General features: G+C 47.5%; 1 protein-coding gene across 1 annotated transcript in view; it reads left to right on the top strand.

The window, feature by feature from the left end:
• Positions 1-1,749: 1,749 nt before the first annotated feature.
• The window catches only part of arhgef38 (Rho guanine nucleotide exchange factor (GEF) 38), a 92,632-nt gene continuing 69,107 nt past the window's right edge, over positions 1,750-25,274 (top strand). Inside the window, exon 1 of the mRNA XM_055644087.1 lies at positions 1,750-2,063. Within this exon, the coding sequence (XP_055500062.1) occupies positions 1,895-2,063 (169 nt within the window). The 5' untranslated portion in view covers positions 1,750-1,894. The remainder of the gene's footprint in view (positions 2,064-25,274) is intronic.

Genomic DNA, 25,274 nt, shown 5'->3' with positions numbered 1-25,274 from the left:
GTGGCGGGTGGGGGGCAGGGGGAAAAGTCACCCATTCCTTCTCTCCAGAGTTGCTGCCTGTCTCACTGAGTTACTGCAGCTTTTTGTGTCTACAGAGTGATAGAGTGATACAGCGTGGAAACAGGCCCTTTGGCCGAACTTGCCCACACCGGCCAACAATGTCCCAACTACACTAGTCCCACCTGCCTGCGGGTGGTCCATATCCCTCCAAACCTGTCCTATTGATGACAGATGGCACAATGGGCTAAGTGTTCGGCTGGCGACCGGAAGGTAGCCGGTTCGAATCCCGCTTGGAGTGCATACTGTCGTTGTGTCCTTGGGGCAAGACACTTCACCCACCTTTGCCTGTGTGTAAATGTAATGTAATTATGTGAAGCACTTTGGGGTCAATGCAAGTTGACTAAAAATGTGCTATATAAATAAGATTATTATATTATTATTATCCATGTACCTTTCTTAACTGTTTCTTAAACGATGGGATAGTCTCAGCCTCAACTACCTCCTCTGGCAGCTTGTTCCATACACCCATCACCCTTTGTGTGAAAAAGTTACCCCTCAGATTCCTATTAAATCTTTTCCCCTTCACCTAAAAACCTATGTCCACTGGTCCTTGAGTCTGGGCAAGATTCTCTGTGCATTTACCCGATCTCATAATTTTATACACCTCAATAAGATCACCCCTCATCCTCCTGCGCTCCTGAGCTAGAGCTCAGACCCTCTACTCCTGGCAACATCCTTGTAAATCTTTTCTGAACCCTTTCAAGCTTGACAACATCTTTCCTATAACATGGTGCCCAGAACTGAACACAATACTCTAAATGCGGTCTCACCAACGTCTTATACAACTGCAACATGACCTCCCAACTTCTATACTCAATACTCTGACTGACGAAGGCCAAAGTGCCAAAAACCTTTTTGACCACCTTATCTACCTGCGACTCGTCCTTCAAGGAACCATGCACCTGCACTCCTAGATCCCTCTGCTCATCAACACTACCCAGAGGCCCACCATTTACTGGGTAGGTCCTGCGCATGTGAGACTTCCCAAAATGCAACACCTCATATTTCTCTGTATTAAATTCCATCAACCATTCCTCCGCCCACCTGGTCAATCGATCCAGATCCTGCTGCAATCGTCCACAACCATCTTCACTAGTTGCAAAACCACCTACTTTTGTATCATCTGCAAACTAGCTAATCTTGCCCTGTATGTTCTCATCCAAATCATTGATGTAGATGACAAACAGTAATGGTCCCAGCACCGAACCCTGAGGCACACCACTAGTCATAGGCCTCCAGTCTGAGAAGCAACCTTCCACCGTTACCCTTGGCTTCCTTCCATGAAGATGATCAGCCATGATCACATTGAATGGCGGTGCTGGCTCAAAGGGCTGAATGGCCTATTTCTGCAATTAATGTCTATTGTAGCCAATTTTGTATCTATTCAGCTATCTCACCTTGGATCACAAGCGATCTAACCTTCCAGAGCAGCCTATCATGCAGGAACCTTGCCGAATGCGTTGCTGAAGTCTATCTTCAATTTAAAACAGCATCTGCAATTCCTTCCAACACATAACAGGTAACAGGTAACACAGGTAACGTAACAGGGGGACAGGGAACACGGGTAGCCGGGAGCAGGGCACGGATACCAGGTATTAACAAGTAACAGGTAACATGTAACGTAATAGGGGACAGGTAACAAGTAACAGGTGACACAGTGGCAGGTACAAGTATCAGAGAACGGATACCAGGTATTCAGAGAGTCGGCAGCGAGCGGGTCACATGCAGTAACAGGTAACGGGTGGGAGGAGCGGCAGCTCCAGGCAGAGGCGGCGGCAGCAGCTCCCGGTGTCCCGGCTCCCCGTGTACAGGTGTCCCGGCGGCGGTAGGGGCGATGGACGGCTCCGGGACCAAGCGCAGGAACCTGGGCTTCTTCAAGCCGCGGCTCTACATACTGGAGCGGCGCCGCACCGACACCATCATCCCGCAGGGAGACGAGGACAAGGGCAGCAACCTGCGCCGCAGCCAGTCCGACCGCAGCGAGTACAGTCAGCGGCTGAAGGGTGAGAGGACCGGGGACAGAGGGAGAGGGGTGGGGAGAAATAGTGGGAGAGGGGGGGATGGAGATGAGAGGGAGAGATGATCACATTGAATGGCGGTGCTGGCTCGAAGGGCCGAATGGCCTACTCCTGCACCTATTATCTATTGAGAGAGGGAGGGGGAGAGGTAGAGAGCGAGGGGGGGGAGGGAAAGAGGGTGGGGGGGGGGGAGAGAGATGGAGGAGAGGAGAGGGAGGAATGAGAGGGGGAGAACGGTGGGGGAGAGAGGAAGGTGGGAGTGGAGAGGGGGAGAGACCATGGAGGGTGGCGGTAGAGGTGAGAACAGCGATGGGGAGGCGGTGGGAGAGGGGGGAGGTAGAGAGCGGGTGGCTGGGACAGAGCTTGGGGAACGATGGAGAGGAGGGGTCGGTCGGTTGATGGGAGGGAAAATGGGAAGGAAGAGAGGACAAGTGAATACGAGGAGGGGAGAGAGAGTTGGAGAGAGGGATGTGAGGGAGAGAGCAAAGGGAGGTGGGGGGGACGTGGAGGGAGGAGAAAGGGACGGCGGGCAAAGTGGAGAGGAAGGTGGAGCAGGAAGGAGATGGATGAGGGGGAGAGATTGAGGGAGCAGAGAAGATGGTGGTGGAAGTAAGGGAGAGACGAGAGTGAAGGGCAAGTGTGGAGAGGAGGAAGTGGAGAAACAAGGAACTGCAGATGCTGATTTTATTTTTAAAGACACAGAGTGCTGGAGTAACTCAGCGGGTCAGGCAGCATCTGTAGAGAACATTGACACAGAGTGCTGGAGTAACCCACAGCCGACCTGGAGGTCATTGTTGCGCTGGAATCGGAGGCATCAAGTCTGTCCAGGCCTTATCGCAGTGGCGGGCGATGGTCTGAGCTTAGATACTGTTGGGGCTCCGAGACTGCTATTAGTGTAGTTTAATTTAGAGATTCAGGGCGGGAACGGGCTCTTCGGCCGACTGAGTCAGCGATCAACCCGCACACTAGCGCTCTCCTACACACTAGGGATAATTCACAATTTTGCCAATTAACCTGCTAACCTGCACATCTTTAGAGTGTGGGAGGAAACCGGAGCACCCGGTCACAGGGAGAACGTACAAACTCCGTACAGATAGCACCCATAGTCGGGATCGAACCTGGGTCTCTGGCGCTACCGTGCATGTCTGTGGTAAAACTCTCCCCCTCTCTCCTCGTTCTACTCACTCCTCCTCTCCTCTTTCCCATCCACCCTTCTTTCCTCCCTTCACCTTGCTCCCCTCCCTACTTTCCTTTTCTCTCCTATTTTCTCCTCACTGCTTTCCCCTCTTGCACCCCGCCCCCCATCCATCATCTTTCGGATCTCCAGCCTAAGTCTGATCTCATAACAGGTGCATGAAAAGTTCCCGTGGCTGCTGAAGGTCGGAGAACGACTTTTGTTTAGAGATACATCATGGTTAAAAAGGCTCATCAGCCCACCCAGTCCGTGCCGGCCACCCGTTCACACACTACACTAGTTAGTTCTATGTTATCCTGCTTTCTCATTCACTCTCTGCACACCAGGGGCAATTTACAGACGGGCCAATGAACCTACAGACCTGTATGTCTTTGGGAGGAAACCAGAGCAATTTGAGGAAACTCACCAGATCTAGGGGAGAATGTAGAAACTCCACACAGACAGCATCGGTAGTCAGGATTAACCAATTAACCATCAGCCAATTAACACCCCCTTCTTCATCTCCCACCCCCCATCTATGTCGACCTATCCAACATGCAAACTCCATACGGACAGCGCCCAAGATCAGAATCAAACCCGTGTCTCCGGCTCTGTGAGGCAGCAGCTCTACCCACTGTGCCGCCCCAGTTTTCCAAACTCTCCCAGTATCCTGCCCAACATTCCCTCGCACCTTCCAAAATCATTGGAGTAGCCTTCCGTGCCTTCATTCCATCTGTTTTGAAAGTCTTCTGGTTCTGTTGCACAAGAATGTATTCAGTTATAAAGCTCTCAAGATAAATCAGCACAGGGCTAATAATAAACTTTCCCACCTGAAAAATATGTCTTGAGTAGTCCTATCTTAAGTTGTCTTTTGCACAAGGATTATGTGAGGGCACGATTTTATTTACATAAAGTTCAGTTATCATTTTTAAACTTTAAATTAAAAAGAAAGATAATTTAAAAAAAAACACAAAGAAAATCATTTGATGTGAAAATTGGAGAAAGCATTGTGATTTGGGATGGTGGCTTGATTCACTCCTGATAGTTGATAATGCATTTTGTGTTAGAGTGATACAGCATGGAAACGGGCCCAATTTGCCCATGCTGATCAACATGCTTCATCTACATTTGCCCCATATCCCTCTAAACCTGTCCTGTCCAGGGATATCCAGGGAATTCTGCAATCGTTTCAATGTAGTTGAATACCTTTTAAGATCTTGTGTGTCCTTTGGAATGGGGAAATAAAAAGGAAAGATAATCTCACAATAAATTTGGAATGAAACTTGGAGAGTGATTTGGGTACATAATGTGACCCACTCCTGAAGTTTGACTGTACATTTTGTGTTGGAATGTTGAAGGAATTTTAAAACTGTTCTATGCCATTGAAGTAATTTAGGTTCACATTATTGTCACATGTACCAAGATACAGTGAAAACCTATGTTTTGCATGCTCTCCAGTCAAATTAGATATACCAGTCAGATACAGTGTTCAAACTCCAGTACAATAGGTAGAGCAAAGGGGATGATACAGAGTGCAGAATATAGTTCTCAGCATTGTAGCGCATCAGTTCCAGAGACAAAGTCCAATGTCCACAATGGGGTAGAGGTGAATGGGACGGTACCCTAGCTTATGGAAGGGCCGTTCAGAAGCCTGATAACAGAGAGGAAGAAGCTGTTCCTGAGTGGTGGTACGCTCTTTCAAGCTTCTGTACCTTCTGCCGGGCGGGAGCGGGGAGATGAAGGAATGACCGGGGTGGGACGTAATTTCTAGTATTCAAGTATCAGTCTGAAGAAGGGTCCCAACATGAAACGTCACCCACCCATGTTCGCTTGAGATGCTGCCTGTCTTGCTGAGTTACTCTGGAGCTTTGTGTCTTCCTCAACCAGCACCTGCAGTTCCTTGTTCCTAATTTCAAGTATTAGTTGCATGCAGTCACTCTTGCTGCTGGCTGCTGAGACCTGTGTTTCTGTAACTCCACGTACCCTTGACTCTGCGGTGTGTGTGTGTGGTGCGAGCGGCTTAAATGATGAGCTCATCCTCCAGCGAGCCGGTGTGTATGTAATTGGAGCCTGTTCCTACTTCAGTCACAGCCCATATCATGTGGGTTCGATGTACCTGAGTCAACAGGTGTGTGTCAGAGCACATGATGTAATGTGTGAGCAGTTCAGGTGAACAGGTGTATTCTTCGAAGCCAAAATTCACCTGAGCTACAGTAGCGATGCTCAGATAAGCCACGGACAGTGAAGAAATGTCATGCTGGCCGAGTTGCATCGACTATTCCGACTATTGCACAGTGACATTTGCCTACATTTTCCAGGAAATGATTTGGGTTGTTGCTTGGCAGAGGGTGCATTTTAATCTTGCATTTTATTGCTTGTGTGAACAGAAGAGGTGTTTGTGTGTTTGCAATGGTGTCGCACTCAAAACAAAGGTGAAACTAACCAGTCCACAAGGAAAGCAGCTAGTGAACCAAGTGATAGCAGTCTCTGCTCAAGGTGACCTCGGTAGAGAGACAGACCGACAGAGCGAGACGGAGAGACACACACACACACACAGACAGATGCACAGAGACAGACAGACACACAGACAGAGAGAGAGAGAGAAAGAGACAGAGAGAGAGAGACACACACACAGACACAGAGACTCACTCACTCCTTGCAAGCCAGCAGTATGAACGTTGATTTGTCCAATTGCAAGTAACCCTTGAATTTGCTCTCCCCTTCCCCCACCCATCATCCTATGAGTTCCAGTCCTCATCCCTGTATCCCTTCATTGTCACCTCTTCCCCAGCCAACAATGGGCCATTGTGGGCTCCACCCTTCCTTGGTCGTCTGTTGCCAGCCCTGTTTTTGTTCTGGCCTTTTCATACCCAACCCCCACTCACACTAGTGGTATGTTATTCCACTTTCCCAATCACGCTACACACCAGGTGCAATTTACAGAGGGCTGGTTAACCTACGAACCCACACGGTCGCAGGGTGAGCATGCACATCACTTTTTTTTTCTTTTCCTACCGTCTTTTAAGGATGGGACAGCTGGTCGAGCTGCTGCCTCACAGCACCAGAGAACCAAGTTCAATCCCGACCTTGGGTGCTGTCTGTGCGGAGTTTGCACTTTCACCCCAGGACTGTGTGGGTTTCTCCGGTTTCCTCCCACACCCCAAAGACATGTGGCTTTTGTGGGCTAATTGGCTTTTGTAAATTGCTCCCTAGTGTGTAGGAAGTGTTTGAAAATGCGGATTAAGGAAGAAGTATTGTGAGCGATGGACACAGTGGGCCAAAGAGTCGGTTTCCATGCTTGCTCTTTCAATCGGAAAACACCTCTAATCTTTGTCACTTATTCTGCCCACCTGCCAAGAAATGATAGGACAGGTTTAGAGGGATATGGGGCCAACGCAGGCAGGTGGGACTAGTGTAAATGGGGAAGTTGGGCCGAAGGGCCTGTTTCCGTGCCATATGACTCTATGACGACCTCTTAGTCCATTGGAAGAAACAGGAGTAGGCCATTCGGCCCTTCGAGCCTGCACCGCCATTCAATATGATCATGGCTGATCATCCAACTCAGTATCCCGTACCTGCCTTCTCTCCATACCCTCTGATCCCCTTGGCCACAAGGGCCACATCTAACTCCCTCTTAAATATAGCCAATGAACTGGCCTCAACTACCCTCTGTGGCAGAGAGTTCCAGAGATTCACTACTCTCTGTGTGAAAAAAGTTATTTTCATCTCGGTTTTAAAGGATTTCCCCCTTATCCTTAAGCTGTGACCCCTTGTCCTGGAAGAGATGGGGTCCTGGAAGAGATGATGCCAATGGACTATTCTCTTAAATGTAGAGCTGCCGATTCTAAGGCTTTGATTCAATGTGAGATTTTCCTGTCTGTCAGTCAGATTGTCCCAAGTAGGCTCTCGATACTGAGTGGAAGCAGCCTCTATCGCTGCCTTACATTGGTGTGGGTTTTGGAGTTGATTTAATATTGTGATGTGATACAGTAAAGACCTTTGCATGTCATCCTGTCAATTCATAATATACATGAGTACAGTCAAGCCATGCACAACGTGGAAACGGGCCCTTCGGCCCACCAAGTCTGTGCTGACCCACACACTATCCTGCACACACTGTGGACAATTTACACTTCTACCAAGCCAAATCACCTACCAACCTACACGTCTTTGGAGTGTGGGAGGAAACCGAAGCACCTGGAGAAAACCCACCTGGTCACAGGGAAAACATACAAACTCCATACAGATGTTTGAGAAAGTCCTGCAGATGCTGGAAATTGAAGGCAGACAAAAAAGCTGGAGAAACTCAGCGGGTGAGGCATCATCTATGGAGCTCCATAGATCCTTCCCTCCGTAGATGCTGCCTCACCAGTTTTTTTGCCTAACTCCATACAGATAGCACCCGTGGTCAGGATTTATACCTGGGTCTCTGGGGCTGCGAGGCAGCAACTCTACCGCTGTACAGGGACTTGCACATTGACTCCACAGTCACTTGGTGTCATTACTGTGGGTTGCTCGGGAACAAATTAATTCATGCTCTTTGAATTGCCTTGGGTTGTTTTCCTAAGCTAAACCATAAATTGTTGAAGGAGGATTTTACTTGAATTTGGTGACCTTTATACAAAGACAGCCAAAGCTAGAAACTCAGCACTTGGAAGAGCAGCTGGAGAGAAATAAACATTTCAACTTGCTGACTTCTCAGCAGAAAGGTTTAGTGGAACATTAATCTGGAGACGGTGCAGAGAATATTGACGAGGATGTGGTCAGGACTTGAGGCCCTGTGCTGTACGGGGAGGTTGGGCAGGCGAGGACTTTATACGAGGAGGATTTCTAGGAATGAGTGGGTTAACATATGATGAGCGTTTGACGGCACTGGGCCTGTACTCGCTGGAGTTTAGAAGGATGAGGGGGAACCTCATTGAAACTTACCGAGTAGTGAAAGGCCTGGATAGAGTGGATGTGGAGAGGATGTTTCCACTAGTGGGAGAGTCTAGGATCAGAGGGCACAGCCTCAGAATAAAATTCCTTTTGAAAGAAGATGAGGAGGATTTTTCTTTAGTCAGAGGGTGGTGAATCTGTGGAATTCTTTGCCACAGGCGGCTGTGGAGGCCAAGTCTATGGATATTTAGAAAGCCGAGATTGACAGATTCTTGATTATTACAGGTGTTGGGGGTTATGGGGAGAAGGCAGGAGAATAGGGTTAGGAGGGATAGATCAGCCATGATTGAATGGTTGAGTAGACTTGATGGGCTGAATGGTCTAATTCTGCTCATTGAACTTATGAACTGAATGGTCTGAAGAAGGATCCCAACACGAAACGTTACCTGTCCATGAGCTCCAGAGTTGTTGCCTGACCTGCTGAGTTACTCCAGCACTCTGTCTTTATATTTTAAAAAAAACAAAAAAAAACAGCATCTATTGTTTCTTGTGATTTTATTCCTTGGAGCGCAGGAGGCTGAGGGTTGATCTTACAGAGGTGTATAACATTGTGAGGGGACTGGATAGGGTGAATGGACTGACTTTTAGCTAGGGTGGGGGATTCAAGAGCCAGAGGGCATCTGTGAAGGTGAGAGGTTAATGGTCAGGAAAGTGCAGGGCAGCTTGTGTGGTGGGTGTATAGAATGAGCTGCCAGAGGAAGTAAAGACACAGAATGCGGCAGTACAGTGAAAAGCATTTTTGTTGCGTGCTATCCAGTCAGCTGCAGACAATACATGATAATAATCGAGCCGTCCACAGTGTACAGATACAGAACAAAGGGAATAATGTTCAGTGCAAGGTAAAGTCTGAGTAAAGATAGTCCGAGGGTCTCCAATGCGGAAGATAATGGGTCAGAACCGCTCTCTAGTTGGTGATAGGATGGTTCAGTTGCCTGAAAACAGCTGGGAAGAAACTGTCCCTGAATGGAGGTGTGCGTTTTCACACTTTGTACCTCTTGCCTGATGGGAGAGGGGAGAAGAAGGAGTGTCTGTGGTGAGACTGGTCCCTGATTATGCTGCTGGCCTTGCCGAGGCAGCGTGCGGTGTAGATGGAGTCAATGGATGGAGGCCAGGGTTTCCTGGAGGCTTTAGTTCCTGGGCCTGTCTGTGAGTCTGTGACAACAAGTGTGCCTAGTTGCTATCTGCTTCAATCATTCTAACTGGGAAATAGTCGCCTTCCCCACCCCACCCAATTTCCCCCTCAATCTCCACAATCCCACCCCCTCCAGAATATGTGGGGATAACCCCATTAATTAAAGAGTCACTAACATGGATCACATTTAGTATCATAGAGACATGGAGCATGGAAACAGGCCCTTCGGCCCAACTCATCCATGACGACCAACATGCCCCATCTACACTAGTCACATTAGCCTGTGTTTGGCCCATATCACTCTCAACCTTTCCCTATCCATATATCTGTCCCAATGTCTTAAATGTTGTTCTAGTACCTGCCTCAACTACCTCCTCTGCCAGCTCGTTCCATATACCCACCACCCTCTGTGTAAAAAGTAATCACCCCTCCCCCCCCTCCCCCCCATGGAATTAAATCTTTCCCCTCTTGCCTTAAACCTACCTCCTCTAGTTCTTGATTTCCGTACCCTAGGTAAACAACTCTCTGTATTTTTTGTCTCCAGATTCTCCCCTTCCCCCCCTCCCCCCCCCCCACCACATTCTATCTGGAAAAGGCCCTGACCCAAGACGCGGTCTATCAAGAGATGCTGTCTGACCCGTTGAGTTGCTCCAGCTTTTTATGTCTATCTTTGATATAAACCAGCATCTGCAGTTCCTTCTTGTTCTCCACCATGTATTCACTCCATCGATTCCCTTCATGATCTTATACACTTCTATAAGATCACCCCTCAGCCTCCTGTGCTCTAAGGAATGAATTCCTCGCCATGCCATCTTCTCCCAAAAGCTCAGGTCCTCGAGCCTTCCTAAATGTTCTCTGCACACTTTCCAGCTTAGCGACATCACTCCGAGGATAGACACAGGTAACTCAGCAGGTCAGGCGGCATCTCTGGAGAACATGGACACAGAGTGCTGGAGTAACTCAGCGGGTCAGGCAGCATCTCTGGAGAACATCGACACAGAGTGCTGGAGTAGCTCAGGCAGCATCTCTGGAGAAAAGTGACGGGCGATGATTCAGGTCGGGACTCCTCTTCAGTCACCCGACCTGTCCCAAAACATGACCCATCCTTTTTCTCCAGAGATGCAGCCTTTTAAAAAATAAAATACATAAATAAATAAATAAATTAAAAAAAAAAAATATTAAAATAGACTTTGTTCAGTGTGAAAAGTATACAGAAAATAGAAATGTGCAAAATCTTTCCCAACATTCTCAGTGGCTATACATACATTCATCTGCGTCATACTTGGTCATGTTCACAAAAATATCCTTATACCCAGCACCCTTACCACTCGTATGGCCCCCGGGATAGAGTCATAGATCGTGGAAACAGGCTCTTCCGCCCAACTTACCCAGTTACACTAGTCTCACCTGCCTGCATTTAGTCCATATACCTTCAAATCTGTTGTAGCCATTTACCTGTCTAACTGTTTCTTAAACGATGGGATAGTCCCAGCCTCAACTACCCCCTCTGTCAGCTTGTTCCATACACCCACCACCCTTTGTGTGGAAAAAGTTGCTCCTCCGATTCCCATTAAATCTTTACCCCTTCACCTTAAACCTATGTCCTCTGGTCCTCGATCCACCTACTCTGGGCAAGAGATTCTGTGCATCTACCCAATCTATTCCTCTCTTGATTTTATACACCTCGATAAGATCACCCCTCATCCTCCTGCGCTCAAAGGAATAGAGTCCTAGCCTACTCAATGTCTCCCTACAGCTCACACCCTCTAGTCCTGGCAACATCCTCGTAAATCTTCTCTGAACCCTTTCCAGCTTGACAATATCTTACCTATAACATGGTGCCCAGAACCGAACACAGTTGCGGTCTGACCAACGTCTTATACAATTGCAACATGACCTCCCAACTTCTACACTCAATATTCTGACTTATGAAGGCCAAAGTGCCAAAAGCCATTTTGACCACCTTATCCACCTGCCGCTCAACCTTCAGGGAACCATGCACCTGCACGCCTAAGATAGACACAAAAAGCTGGAGTAACTCGGCGGAACAGGCAGCATCTCTAGAGAGACGGAATGGATGACATTTCGGGTCGAGACCCTTCTCTGAAAAAGGGCATTGACTCATAAAGTTACCCATTCCTTCTCTCCAGAGATGCTGCCTGTCCTGCTGAGTTTCTCTGACATTTTGTGTCTGTCTTTGCTGCCTGACCTGCTGAGTTACCGCAGCACTTAGTGTCTATCTTTGGTATAAACCAGCATCTGCAGTTCTTTATTTCTGTTTCTGATTCTGATTGATTACTGCACGGTTATCACGCCCAGGTCGGAGTAAGTAGAGTAGTGATTACATTTCTGTCACTCACTATATCAGGGTGAACACAACTTGCTCAACCTCTCCCTGTATCTCCGATACTTCCATTTGCAAACATTTAAAAATGCATAGATAAAGCCCTCTCTGAGCTGTGTGTGGTTTGACACTTTAACTTCTAACGTGTAAATTGGAACCTTTTGTCAGTCAAGTACCTCTTTGAGTGTGAATGCATTTTCAGTTGTGGTTTCCCCAAGTAGATGTCTGTTTTTCCCCTTTCCAAAGCAATCAAAAGAACCCGCCCATCACAACTGTCGGTTTGCAGAAGCAAGCAACTGCAGAAAGACGGAACTGCAGCTCCTGGTTTACCAAGGAAAGATACAAAGTGGTGGAGTAACCTGAATCTGAAGGAAAGTCCTGACACAAAACGTCACCTATCCATGTTCTCCACAGATGCTGCCTGACCCGCTGAGTTACTTCAGCACTCTGTGTCCATATTCTCCAGACATGCTGTCTGACCGTCTGTTACTCCAACAGTACCTCTGTGCCTTTCCTTGGTAAACCTGCAGTTCCTTGTTTTTGCTTCTAAGAATATCTCGAAGCCTTCAACCAAAGTTCTCAATAACAATAACTCCTAAGCCATCCCTCTGTCTAAGGATAATATCCATATACTGTGTTGAACAACTAAAACCTGTGGCTATTTTAAAGCCCTGGAGACAATAGTATCATAGCAATCTCACCCACTTCAGAAACTGCACATGCTGGAATCTTGAGAAAAGGCCAAAGTGCTGGAGGAACGCAGTAGTTTTAGTTCAAGGAGTTTAGAGTACATACCGCAGGAAAACAGGCCTTTCGGCCCACTGGGTCCATGCCTGACCATCAATCACCCGTTCACACTAGTTCCATGCTATCCCATTTTCTCACACACTCCCTATACATTAGGGCAAATTTACAGAGGATAACTAACCTACAGACTCGCACATCATTGGGATGTGGGTGGAAACCTGAGGATCCAGAGACAATCCACGCAGTCACAGGGAGAATATGCAAACTCCACACAGACAGCACCCGAGGTTAGGATCGAACCGGGGTCTCTGGCGCTGGGCGGCAGCAGTTCTATCGCTGCGCCATTGTGCCGCAGTTGATTAAGTTAGTCTGAAGAAGGGTCTCGGCCCGAAACGCAAGTCTGCCCAGTCCCTCCACAGATGCTGCATGACCTGCTGAGTTCCTCCAGCACTTTGTGTTTGCTCAAGGTTGCAGCATCTGCAGTTCCTTGTGTCTCCTAATGAATCAACACAGCTTTGTTGATATGGTGCCGATACTGGCTTTTCATTGTTACATGTAGATTTTTCTTCGCACGCTATCTAGCCCTATCGTACTACACATGTGTCCAGTCCTACCATACACAAGTCTAACAGGGATTGCAAGAAGAGATAGGAAATGGAGGGCAGATTGTAGTTGCAAAGGAGGTGCAGGGAAAAAGAAACATCCTAGAGGAAATCTTTGGTTGGTGAATCAGTCTGAAGAAGGGTCCCTACCCGAGGCTGGCACGGCTGCACAGCGGTAGAGTTGCTGCCTCACAGCACCAGAGACCCCGGTTCGATCCTGACTATGGGTGCTGTCTGTACGCAGTTTGTACCTTCTCCCTGTGACCGCGTGGGATTCCTCCCACATCCCAAAGATGTGTCGGTTTGTAGGTGAATTGGCTTCTGTAAATTGTCCCGAGTCTGTAGTGCTAAACTCTATAGTGCTAGCATAGTCCAGGATAGTGCTGGTCCATGGGCTGATCGCTGGTCGGCATGGACATGCTGGGCCAAAGAGCCTGTTTCATGCTGTATGTCAAATCTAAAAACTGAATGTCACCTATCCATGATGCTGCCTGATCCACTGAGTTACTCCAGCACTTTGTCTTTTTAAAAAATAAACTGGCATCTACAGTTCCTTCTGTTCACATTTTCTTGCCCCTCCCCAGTTGCCCTTGGAAAGGTTGGGGTGAGCTTCCTCATTGAACTGCTGTCGGCAGTGAGGCGCTGTCAGGGAGGGAGATACAGGAATCTCAGGAGGTTCACGCAACTGAATCATCCAACCACAGCCAGAGAGCAGTGCTGAACTACTATCTACCTCTTTGGTGACCCTCGGACTATCCTTGATCGGACTTTGCAGGCTTTACCTTCCACTAAACGCTATTCCCTTATCGTTTGCTTGTGTGTCCGATGCAGCTCGCTGTTGGTTTCTGTCGTCTTCCAACATGTTGACAGAATTGTCGCCTGATGCGTTACAGCATGCATCGCGTCGTCGCTTCCAGGGATCGCCATGAGGAGGCCTCTGTCATGATCCCCATTCCCTTATCATGTATCTGTTCACTGTAAATGGATCGATTGTAATCATGTATTGTCTTTCCGCTGACTGGTTAGCACGCAACAAAAGCTTTTCACTGTACCTCAGTACACGTGACGATAAACTAAACTGAACTGACAATGGACAATAGGTGCAGGAGTCTGCCATTCGGCTCTTTGAACCAGCACCGCCATTCAATGTGATCATGGCTGATCATCCCCAATCAGTACCCCGTTCCTGCCTTCTACCCATATCCCCTGACTCCGCTATCTTTAAGCCCTATCTAGCTCTCTCTTGAAAGCATTCAGAGAACCTGCCTCCACCGCCCTCTGAGGCAGACAGTGAAGGATAGCCAGTAGATTTCCGAGCGGGGTTGTATGTAGTTTGGGGCAACTTGGAGATGCTGGTGTTTGGCCGTGCTCTCGCTGGCCTTGTCCACTTTGCGGTGAATGTGGGGGTGGGCTCCAGGATTTTCTCCCAGCCACGGTGAAAGAACGACGATGGCTTTGCGGGTCAGGAAATTGGTTGTGACTTGGAGGACAACTCCCAGCTGGTGGTGTCACCAGTATTTTTGCTGCCCTTGTTCCAATCAGTAATGACCTAATGACAAACGTCACCCATCCAGCTGGTAGAGCAGGGGGGGGGGGGGGGGGGAAGGAGGTGGAAGTCAATCAGTCAGTTTAGTTTATTGTCATGTGTACCGAGGTACAGTGAAAAGCTTTTGTTGCGTGCTATCCAGTCAGTGGAAAGACTACATGATTACAATCAAGCCATTCACTGTGTGTAGATACATGATAAGCGAATAACGTTTAGTGCAAGGTAAAGCCAGCAATCAATCAAGTCCGTGGGTCACCAAAGAGGTACATAGTGGTTCAGCACTGTTCTCTGTTCAACAAGGAGTATGGATGGATTTTACATTTGTAGGAAGTAACTGCAGATGCTGGTTTAAATCAAAGGTAGACATAAAATACTGGAGTAACTCAGCAGGACAGGCAGCATCTTTGGAGAGAAGGAAGGAGTGACGTTTCGGGTCGAGACCTTCAGAGTTGTTGCATTCCACTTTATAGTTGATACAAAAGTACGGGTGTCAGGGGCTATGGGGAGATGGCAGGACAATGAATGGGGTTAGGATGAGGAGATAGATCAGCCATGATTGAATGGCGGAGTAGACTTGATGGGCCGAATGGCCTAATTCTGCTCCGATCACTTATGACCTCATGACAAATGTCACCCATTCCTTCATTCCAGAGATGCTGCCTGAGCCGCTGAGTTGCTCCAGCTTTTTGTGTCGGTCTTTGGTGTAAACCAGCATCTGCTGTTCCTTCCTACACAGAATGCTGCTATTGTGTGTTCCCATCAGCGGAAAGACTATACATGATTACAATCGAGCCGTCCACAGTGTACAGACAAAATGTGTCAGAAGGAACTGCAGATGCTGGTTTACACCAAAGATGAGACGCAGAGTGCTGGAGTAACTCAGCGGCTTAATATAATAGACAATAGGTGCAGGACTAGGCCAATCGGCCCTTCGAGCCAGCACCACCATTCAATGCGATCATGCCTGATCATTCCCAATCAGTACCCCGTTCCTGCCTTCTCCCCATATCCCCTGACTCCGCTATTTTTAAGAGCCCTATCTAGCTCAGGCAGATTCTCTGGAGAACATGGACACAGAGTGCTGGAGTAACTCAGCGGGTCAGGCAGCATCTCTGGAGAACATAGACACAGAGTGCTGGAGTAACTCAGCGGGTCAGGCAACATCTCTGGAGAACATAGATAGGTGACATTTTGGCTTGGTGCCCTTCTTCAGACTATTAAGGGAGAGGGATACTAGATTCATCCCGTGACACTAGATCTGAAGAAGGGTCCAGACCCGAAACATCAGGTGTCCATGTTCTCCTTAGATTAGATTAAATTAGATTTGTTTATTGTCATTCAGACCTTTCGGTCTGAACGAAATTTCGTTTCCCTGCAGTCATACATATAATTAAAAAATGACAAAAACACACAATCAACACAAATTTAACATCCACCACAGTGAGTTCACCAAACACCTCCTCACTGTGGTGGAAGGCAAAATCTTAAAGTCTCTGTCTCTTCCCTCTGTGTTCTCCCTCTGCGCCGAGGCGACGGTTCGAACTCCGCGGGTGGTCGGGTCTCCGCTGCCACCGCCGCCACGGTTCCGGGGCCGAGTCGGGTCTCCGCTGCCGCTGCCTCCGCAACAGCTTCGGGGCCGAGTCGGGTCTCCGCCGCCGCCACTGCCGCTGCTGCAGCTCTGAGGCCGAGTTGGGTCTCCGCTGCCACTGCCTCTGCCACAGCTTCAGGGCCGAGTCGGGTCTCCGCCACTGCTGCCGCCGCCACAGCACAGAGGCCGCCAGCTCCGCCATTAGGCCTCGGCGGAGACGGAGACGGGGAATACTACAGAAAAAAAGTCGCATCCCCTGAAGGAAGAGACCAAAGCATGTTTCTCCCACCCCACCCACGCACATACACAACTTAATAAAACAAAATTAACTAAAACATGACAAGGAACAAAAAGAAAGAAAAAAACAGACGGACTGCAGGTGGGCCGCAGCTGTTAAGCCAGCGCCGCCGCCATCTTGGATCCAGAGATGCTGCCTGACCCGCTGAGTTACTCCAGCACTCTGTGTCTATCTTCAGTATAAACTGGCATCCTTTCTACACAATGCTGTGCAGGAGCTGTTGACGTCACCTGTGAGAGTGGATCAGGTAGAACAAAGAGCTTGCCTTCTTAAAGCAGCTTCCATGGAATGTGAAGTGTAATCAGTGGTGTAATCAAGGAAATGGTACAAACTCCAGTAAACAGTAACATGGTAACAGATTATGCCATGTTGACGATGATTCATGGGTGAATCTTGGCCAGGTTATTAGGGATAGCCTCACCACCCTCTTGGTAAGTATTGGACTGTTTATATTAATTTATATGAATAGAGCAGGACTCATCTGAATCAAAGATAATGAGATATAGTAATGGACTTCCAGGCCATTTGGCTCATCAAGTCCACTCCCCCATTCAACCATGGCTGATCTATCTTTCCCTCTCAACCCCATTCTCCTGCCTTCTCCCCGTAACCACTGACACCTGCACTAATCAAGAACCTCCACTTTAAAAATACCCAATAACCTGGCCCCCACCACTGTCTGCGGCAATGAATTCCACAGAATCACTGCCCTCTGGCTAAAGATATTTCTCCTCATCCCCTTTCTATAGGTGCTATTTAATTCTGAGGCTGTGCACTCTGGTCCTAGACTCTCTCACTAATGGAAACATCCTCTCCACTTCCATCTCTATCCAGTAATGAGGGGCGTGTACTGATGCCAAGAGAGATGCCTTGTTTTACGGAGGGCTCGTGAACATCACATTGTCATATGTACTGACAGCAGAATAAACACTTGTCCCACCCCTATCATTCCTCGTCCTGCACGTTCTCATCCGATAGAAGACAGAGGTGCATGCACCACAAGATTCAGAAACAGCTTCTTCCCCTCAGGCTTCTGGACGGTCCTCCCATAAGCTGGGGTACTGTCCAATTCACTGCTGCCAATGGGAAGAAGGTACAGGAGTCTGAAAACCGTGACTTGCACCTCTACCCCATTGCGGACATTGGACTTTGTCTCTGGAACTGATGCGCTACAATGCTGAGAACTATATTCTGCACTCTGTATCTTCCCCTTTGCTCTACCTATTGTACTGGAGTTTGGCTTGACTGTGCTATCTGATCTGATTGGATAGCATGCAAAACAAAGCTTTTCATTGTGCCTCAGTACACGGGACAATAATAAATATATAAAGTATAAGATCATGTCTTGTCCATTATAAACCTTAACTTTGGGTGCTGCAGCTTTAGAGGCTCATTAACACACAGATAAATATATAATAATAACAACACAATCGATCGTTCGCTCGTGTGTCAGACGATGTAGCTCGCTGTTGGCTTCTGCCGTCGTCCAACACGTTGACAGAATTGGTCCCCCGACACGTCACAGAGTGCATCGTGTCGTCGTTCCCGGGAATCGCCATGAGGAGGCCTCTCTCATGATCCCCAATAACACAATGAATGAATAACTGTAGCACATGGAAATCAAAATAGTGCAAGACCTAAGTCTGTAGTGCAACCACAGGCACAGTCCATGGAAGATCACAGTTGCTGAGGTTAGTGTTGTGCAGTGTTCAAGAGCCTGATGGTTGTTGGGAAGAAGCTATTCTTGAATCTGGAGGTCACAGTTTTAAGGCTCCTGTACCTTCTTCCCGATGGTAGCAGTGAGATGAGAGCGTGGCCAGGGTGGTGTGGGTCTCTGATGATACTGGCTGCCTTCAGTTTGTATTTAGTGTGATCTATTCTTGCACTTGGAAAAAAACATGACTGTGCTTATGTATAGTAAGATTTCACTGTCTGGGGAAAAAAAGAATGTCACTACATCTGGGTACACGTGACAACGTACCAATGAATAACAAGGTTAATTCCCGGGATGGCGGGACTGTCATATGCTGTGAGAATGGAGCAGCTGGGCTTGTACACTCTGGAGTTTAGATGGATGAGAGGATATCTTATTGAAACATATAAGATTTTTTGAGGGTTTGGACACGCCAGAGTCAGGAAACAAGTTCCCGATGTTGGGGGAGTCCAGAACCAGGGGCCACAGTTTAAGAGTAAGGGATAAGCCGTTTAGAACAGAGATGAGGAAACACTTTTTCACCCAGAGAGTTGTGGGTCTGTGGAATTCTCTGCCTCTTGAAGGCCGGTTCTCTGGATACTTTCAAGAGAGAGCAAAATAGGGCTCTTAAAGATAGCGGAGTCAGGGGATATGGAGAGAAGGCAGGAACGGGGTACTGACTGTGGATGATCAGCCATGATCATATTGAATGGCAGTGCTGGCTCAAAGGGCCGAATGGCCTACTCCTGCACCTATTGTCTATTGTAATGCCGTTGATGATGAAATGATAAATTAATGATTAACAATGCCATCGCCTTAGTTATCTTGGCGACTCGCCAGCTATTGCGTGCTGTGTGAAGCAGAGTCCTAGCCACTGCTACTTCATTGGAGATCTTTGAACTATATTGAATTGAACTATATAGAGTCATAGAGTGGAAACAGGCCCTTCGGCCCAACTTGCCCACACTGGCCAACATGTCCCAGCTACACTAGTCCCACTTGCCCGCATTTGGTCCATATCCCTCCAAACCTGTCCTATCCATGAACCTGTCTAACTGTTTCTTAAACATTGGGATAGACCCTACCTCAACTACCTCCTCTGGCAGCAGCTTTTGTTCCATACCACTCTGGGTAAAAGACCACCACCCTATTCCTGTATACACCTCTATAAGATCACCTCTCAAAAGTTTACCCCGAACATTCCGATCCCTTTTCTTTAAAAAGTTGTAACCGTTTTCCCTTTGTATTGTATTGTTGTATTGTATTCAATTTATTTCTCCTTGAGACAACCTATTGTCCTTACAGGGTATCATTAAAAAAAATCACGATTCACCTAAAAATCTGAAATTGAATTAAAATTTAAAAAAAAGGCAAATCAGAAGTCCACGACACAACATAACATAAATGGCACCCAGGTGAGGACGGCACCTACCCGCCAGCCTCCCCTCCGTGTTATTCGTGGACGGGGCCTCTCAGTCGCCGCCCCGGGTGGCCCGATGTTTACGCCGGGCTGGTGGAACGCCGACGCCGAACCCCGACTATAACCTCCTGATCAGCCGCCTCCCGCTGCCAGAGTCTGCAGCTCCCTCCGCAGGTCGAGCGGGCCAAGGACCCCGCGTTGATTAGAGAGCTCTGCAAACCTAGCTCCGTGATGTTGGTGCAGCAGGTCCAGCACTCTCCAGACGGCGATAGCTCAGTTCCAGCGCTGTCCCGCCGCTCTAGTCCAGGAAAGGCCGCGCCAATCCATCCTCGTGAATAATAGTTTCCACAGGAATGAAGGACCCTCCCCCGCACCGTGCCCTCTTGCATAAAAACACCAAAAAAAACACACTTTTACATAACTAAATAAACAAAAAAACAAAAAGATACCGGGCTGTAGGTGGAGGCTGCTGGCACCAGCGCCACCGGAAGTACAATACTGTACTTTGTAATCATGTATAAGGCTTGATTGTAATCATGTATAGTCTTAGACTGGTTAGCACACAAACAAAAGCTTTCCACTGTACCTTGGTAAATGTGACAATACTAAACTACAGAGGAGAATAAGATCATGTGGCGAATATTTAATAAAGAACTGCAGATGCTGGAAAAATCGAATTTAGACAAAAATGCTGGGGAAACTCAGCGGGTGAGGCTGCATCTATGGAGCGAAGGAATAGTTGACGTTTTGGGTCGAGACCCTTCTTCACAATGGGTGACCGATGGTCGGCATGGACTCGGTGGGCCAAAGAGCCTGTTTCTGTGCTGTATCGCTAGGAACCGAAACGTTGCATATTCCTTCGCTCCATAGATGCTGCCTCACCCGCTGGGTTTCTGCAGCATTTTTGTCTACAGGGAATAGATCGGGTACGCACAGTCAAAAACCAGAGGACATAGGTTTTGGGTGTGGAGGAAAGATTTTACTGGTACCCGAGCGGCAGCCTTTTTACACAAAGGGTGGTGGGTGTATGGAACGATCTGCTGGAGGAAGTAGTTGAGACGGGAACTACAACAATATTTAAAAAACATTTTGGCAGGTACATGGAGAGGAAAGATTTAGAGGGATACGGGCCAAGCGTGGCAAACAAAATAAATATGGACGGGGCATGTCGGTCAGCATGGACAATTTGGGCCCAAGGGCCTGTTTTCATGCTGTTGGCTCTGTGACTCTAAATGCAATATATATAGTTAGTGACTTTAATTAAAGGCTTGTCATCCCCACATAGTTCAGTGTGGGTGGAGTGGAGGGGAAGTTTGTTACGGGAGGGGCCGAAGAGCCTGTTTCCACACTGTATGACTAAAGTAAAATATAATGCGGCCCCTGTTGAGCTGACAGATACTGAGCGTACTCCTGGAATGTCCCTGTCTAATCCTCTCCTTGTTTAGATTCCACATGTGCTCATTATTTGAAAGAATGCTGGATACTGTCAGTGGGAATACCGGTTTGGCTACTCTGAGTTCCACGCTGAGAAGATTAGTTTAGAGATACAGCAGGGAAACAGGAACTTCGGCCCATGTGTCCACACCGACCATCGGTCACCCACTCACATTAGTTCTGCGTTATCACACTTTCTCATCCATTCCCTTCACGCTCGGGGGCAATTTACAGAAGCCAATTAACCTTCAAACACGCATGTATTTGGGGAGTTGGGAGGAAACCGGAGCACCAGGAGGAAACCCACATAATCACTCTATACTGCGTGCAAACTCCACACAACAGACAATAGACTATAGACAAGAGGTGCAGGAGTAGAGGCCATTCGGCCCTTCGAGCCAGCACCGCCATTCAATGTCATCATGGCTGATCATCCCCAATCAGTACCCCGTTCCTGCCTTCTCCCCATATTCCCTGACTCCACTATCTTTAAGAGCCCTATCAAGCTCTCTCTCTTGAAAGTATCCAGAGAACGTGCCTCCACCGCCCTCTGAGGCAGAGAATTCCAAACTCACAACTCTCTGTGAGAAAAAGTGTTTCTTCGTCTCCGTTCTAAATGGCTTACTCCTTATTCTTAAACTGTGGCCCCTGGTTCTGGACTCCCCCAACATCGGGAACATGTTTCCTGTCTCTAGCGTGTCCAAACCCTCAAAAAATCGTATATGTTTCAATAAGATGCCCTCTCATCCTTCTAAACTCCAGAGTGTACAAGCCCAGCTGCTCCATTCTCTCAGCATATGACAGTCCCGCCATCCCGGGAATTAACTTAATAAATCTACGCTGCACTCCCTCAATAGCAAGAATGTCCTTCTTCAAATTAGGGGACCAAACCTGCACACAATACTCCAGGTGTGGTCTCATTAGGGCCCTGTACAACTGCAGAATTATCTCTTTGCTCCTATATTCGATTCCTCTTGTTATAAAGGCCAACATGCCATTCGCTTTCTTCACTGCCTGCTGTACCTGCATGCTTACTTTCATAGACTGATATACAAGGACCCCCAGATCTCGTTGTACTTCCCCTTTTCCCAACTTGATGCCATTTAGATAGTAATCTGCCTTCCTGTTTTTACTACCAAAGTGGATAACCTCACATTTATCCGCATTAAACTTCATCTGCCGTGCATCTGCCCACTCCACATACCTGTCCAAGTCACTCTGCATTCTCATAGCATCCTCCTCGCAGTTCACACTGACACCCAGCTTTGTGTCATCTGCAAATTTGCTAATGTTATTTGTAATTCAGATTCAGATTCAGATTCAGAAAACGTTATTGTCTGTCGTAACAGAAAATCTTCTTTGACGTGGCTCAACATACAGACAGGACAATGTACTGATAAGCAGTCATACAACACAGATTTCTGCAAGCACACACAGTGTGTATCGATCTTAAAAGCAAATATAAAGATTAAAAACTAAAAATAGACAAGATAAAAGTTGTGGATACGTGTAAAGTGACAATGCGTCAGGGTTAATTTGTCCATTGTTCATTTTTTATTTAAGCTGTTTATGGCAATGGGTATGAATGAGTTTTTGTGGATGTTTTTCTTGGATAGAGGGACTTTATATCGGCGGCCTGATGGCAGAAGTTGGAAAGACTTGTGCAGGGGGTGGATGGGATCCTGTGTAATGAGATTGGCTTTCCTTTTAACTGCTTGGATGTGGAGTACTGATAATTGATTTTGAGTTTTGCCAGTTATTTTGCTTGCCTGATTGATGATCCGTTCATCCAAATCATTGATGGATAATGTAAATAGCTGCGGTCCCAGCACCGAGCCTTGTGGTACCCCACTATTCATTGCCTGCCATTCTGAAAGGGACCCGTTAATCCCTACTCTTTGTTTCCTGTCTGCCAACCACTTCTCTATCCATGTCAGCACTCTACCCCCAATACCATGTGCCCTAAATTTGCCCACTAATCTACTATGTGGGACCTTATCAAATGCTGTCTGAAAGTCCAGGTACACTACACCCACTGGCTCTCCCTTGTCCATTTTCCTAGTTACATCTTCAAAAAATTCCAGAAGATTAGTCAAGCATGATTTCCCCTTCGTAAATCCATGCTGACTCGGACCGATCCTGTTACTACTATCCAAATGTTTAGCTATCTCATCTTTTATAATTGACTCCAGCATCATCCCCACCACCGATGTCAGGTTAACTGGTCTATAATTCCCTGTTTTCCCTCTCCCGCCTTTCTTAAAACATGGGATAACATTAGCTACCCTCCAATCCACAGGAACTGATCCTGAGTCTATAGAACATTGGAAAATTATCACCAATGCAACCACGATTTCTAGAGCCACTTCATTAAGTAACCTGGGATGCAGACCATCAGGCCCTGGGGATTTATCTGCCTTCAGTCCCATCAGTCTATCCAACACCATTTCCTGCCTGATGTAGATTTCTTTCAGTTCCTCCGTCACCATAGACCCTCTGGCCACTACTATATCAGGAAGATTATCTGTGTCCTCCTTAGTGAAGACAGATCCAAGGTACCTGTCAACTCATCTGCCATTTCCTTGTTCTACATAATAAATTCACCTTTTTCGGTCTTCACGGGTCCAACTTTGGTCTTAACTAATTTTTTCCTCTTCACATACCTAAAGAAGCTTTTACTATCCTGCTTTATATTCATGACTAGCTTACCTTCGTACCTCATCTTTTCTCCCCGTATTGTCTTTTTGGTTTTCTTCCGTTGTTCTTTAAACATTACCCAATCCTCTTGCTTCCCGCTCATCTTTGTTACGTTGGACTTCTCTTTAATTTTTATACTGTCCCTGACGTCCCTTGTCAGCCCCTTACTCCCCTTGGAATCTTTCTTCCTCCGAGGAATGAACTGATCCTGCACCTTCTGTATTATTCCTAGAAACACCTGCCATTGTTGTTCCACTGTCATCCCTGTTAGTGTATCTTTCCAGTCAACACAGACAGCTCCCTAGGCCATGGTGGAACTAGTGAACCTGGCACTGTGATGCAGCGGCACTACCTGCTGTGCCACGGTGTGTAGGATGGAACTTGGTGTGCTGGTTGGTGCGGATTCGATGGGCCGAAGGGCCTGTCTCCACGCTGTATTTCTAAACTAAACTGAAAGGTACGTGTGACAATGAAGTGCCTTTTGAACCTTTGAGTAGACTGGCATATCTTGCGGTGATTGACCTGGGCTGCAGACTGATTGCTGTCTCCTCTCTCCTTTCTCATGAGGACTATGCTTTCCTGATCTCTGGTTAGCGAGATAGGTTGACAGCTACTTCCTCAAAATCCTTTGTTGGTGACAATAGAAAGGGTGGTGGTGTAAGTAAAGCTTCTTTGTTGCGGTGTGTGCATGCAATGAGTCACAGAGTCATGAAGCCAGGCAGCTTGGGAACAGGAGATACAAGGAACTAAAGAAGGTAGACAAAAATGCTGGAGAAACTCAGCGGGGGAGGCAGCATCTATGGAGCGAAGGAATAGGTGACGTTTCGGGTCAAGACCCTTCTTCAGACCCGAAATGTCACGATCCGAAACGTTGCCTATTTCCTTCACTCCATAGATGTTGCCTCAGCCGCTGATTTTCTCCTGCATTTTTGTCTACCTTCTTAAACGAGGAACTACAGATGCTGGTTTATAGGGGAAAAAATGACACAACGTGCTGGAGTAACTCACCGAGTCAGGCAATATCTCAGGAGATCATGGGTAGGTGACGTTTTGGGTTGGGACGTACTTCAGGAATCACTGTTGCTTTTATTGTCAAAAGTGCAAAAGTGCAATCGTACCTACAGTCCAGTATATTGCTGTACTCAAGCACATCCCCGATTAGCAAGTGTACAGGAATAGTCCATGGATCCCGCATGCAAGAGACGCCATGTTTTGGCACCATTTTCCAAGCCCAGTCCCTGCTCTAGTTGTTATGAGCGGTGCCCATTCCAGGCGAGCCCCAGGCTGCTGCGGGGCCTCCAGCCGTCGCCTTCCTTGGACCAATTCATCCATGTGTAAGTTTTCCAATCAATCTAGTCCCACTTGCCCACGCCTGGCCCATATCCCTCTAAACAACTTTGTTATCCATGTAACTGTCCAAGAGTCTTTTAATTGTTATTTATGTACCTGCCTCAACTACCTCCTCTGGTAGCTCGTTCCATACACCTTCTGTATGAGAACGTTTCTATTAAATCGCGTTCCTATTAAATCTTTCCGCTCTCATCTTAAACCTATGTCCGTTAGTTTGAGATTCCTGTGCACTG

This window comes from Leucoraja erinacea, chromosome 1 (assembly GCF_028641065.1).
Source record: "Leucoraja erinacea ecotype New England chromosome 1, Leri_hhj_1, whole genome shotgun sequence".
Lineage (NCBI taxonomy): Eukaryota > Metazoa > Chordata > Chondrichthyes > Rajiformes > Rajidae > Leucoraja > Leucoraja erinaceus.
The sequence above is the reverse complement of the archived record's forward strand: the minus strand, read 5'-3'. Positions and strand labels throughout refer to the sequence as shown.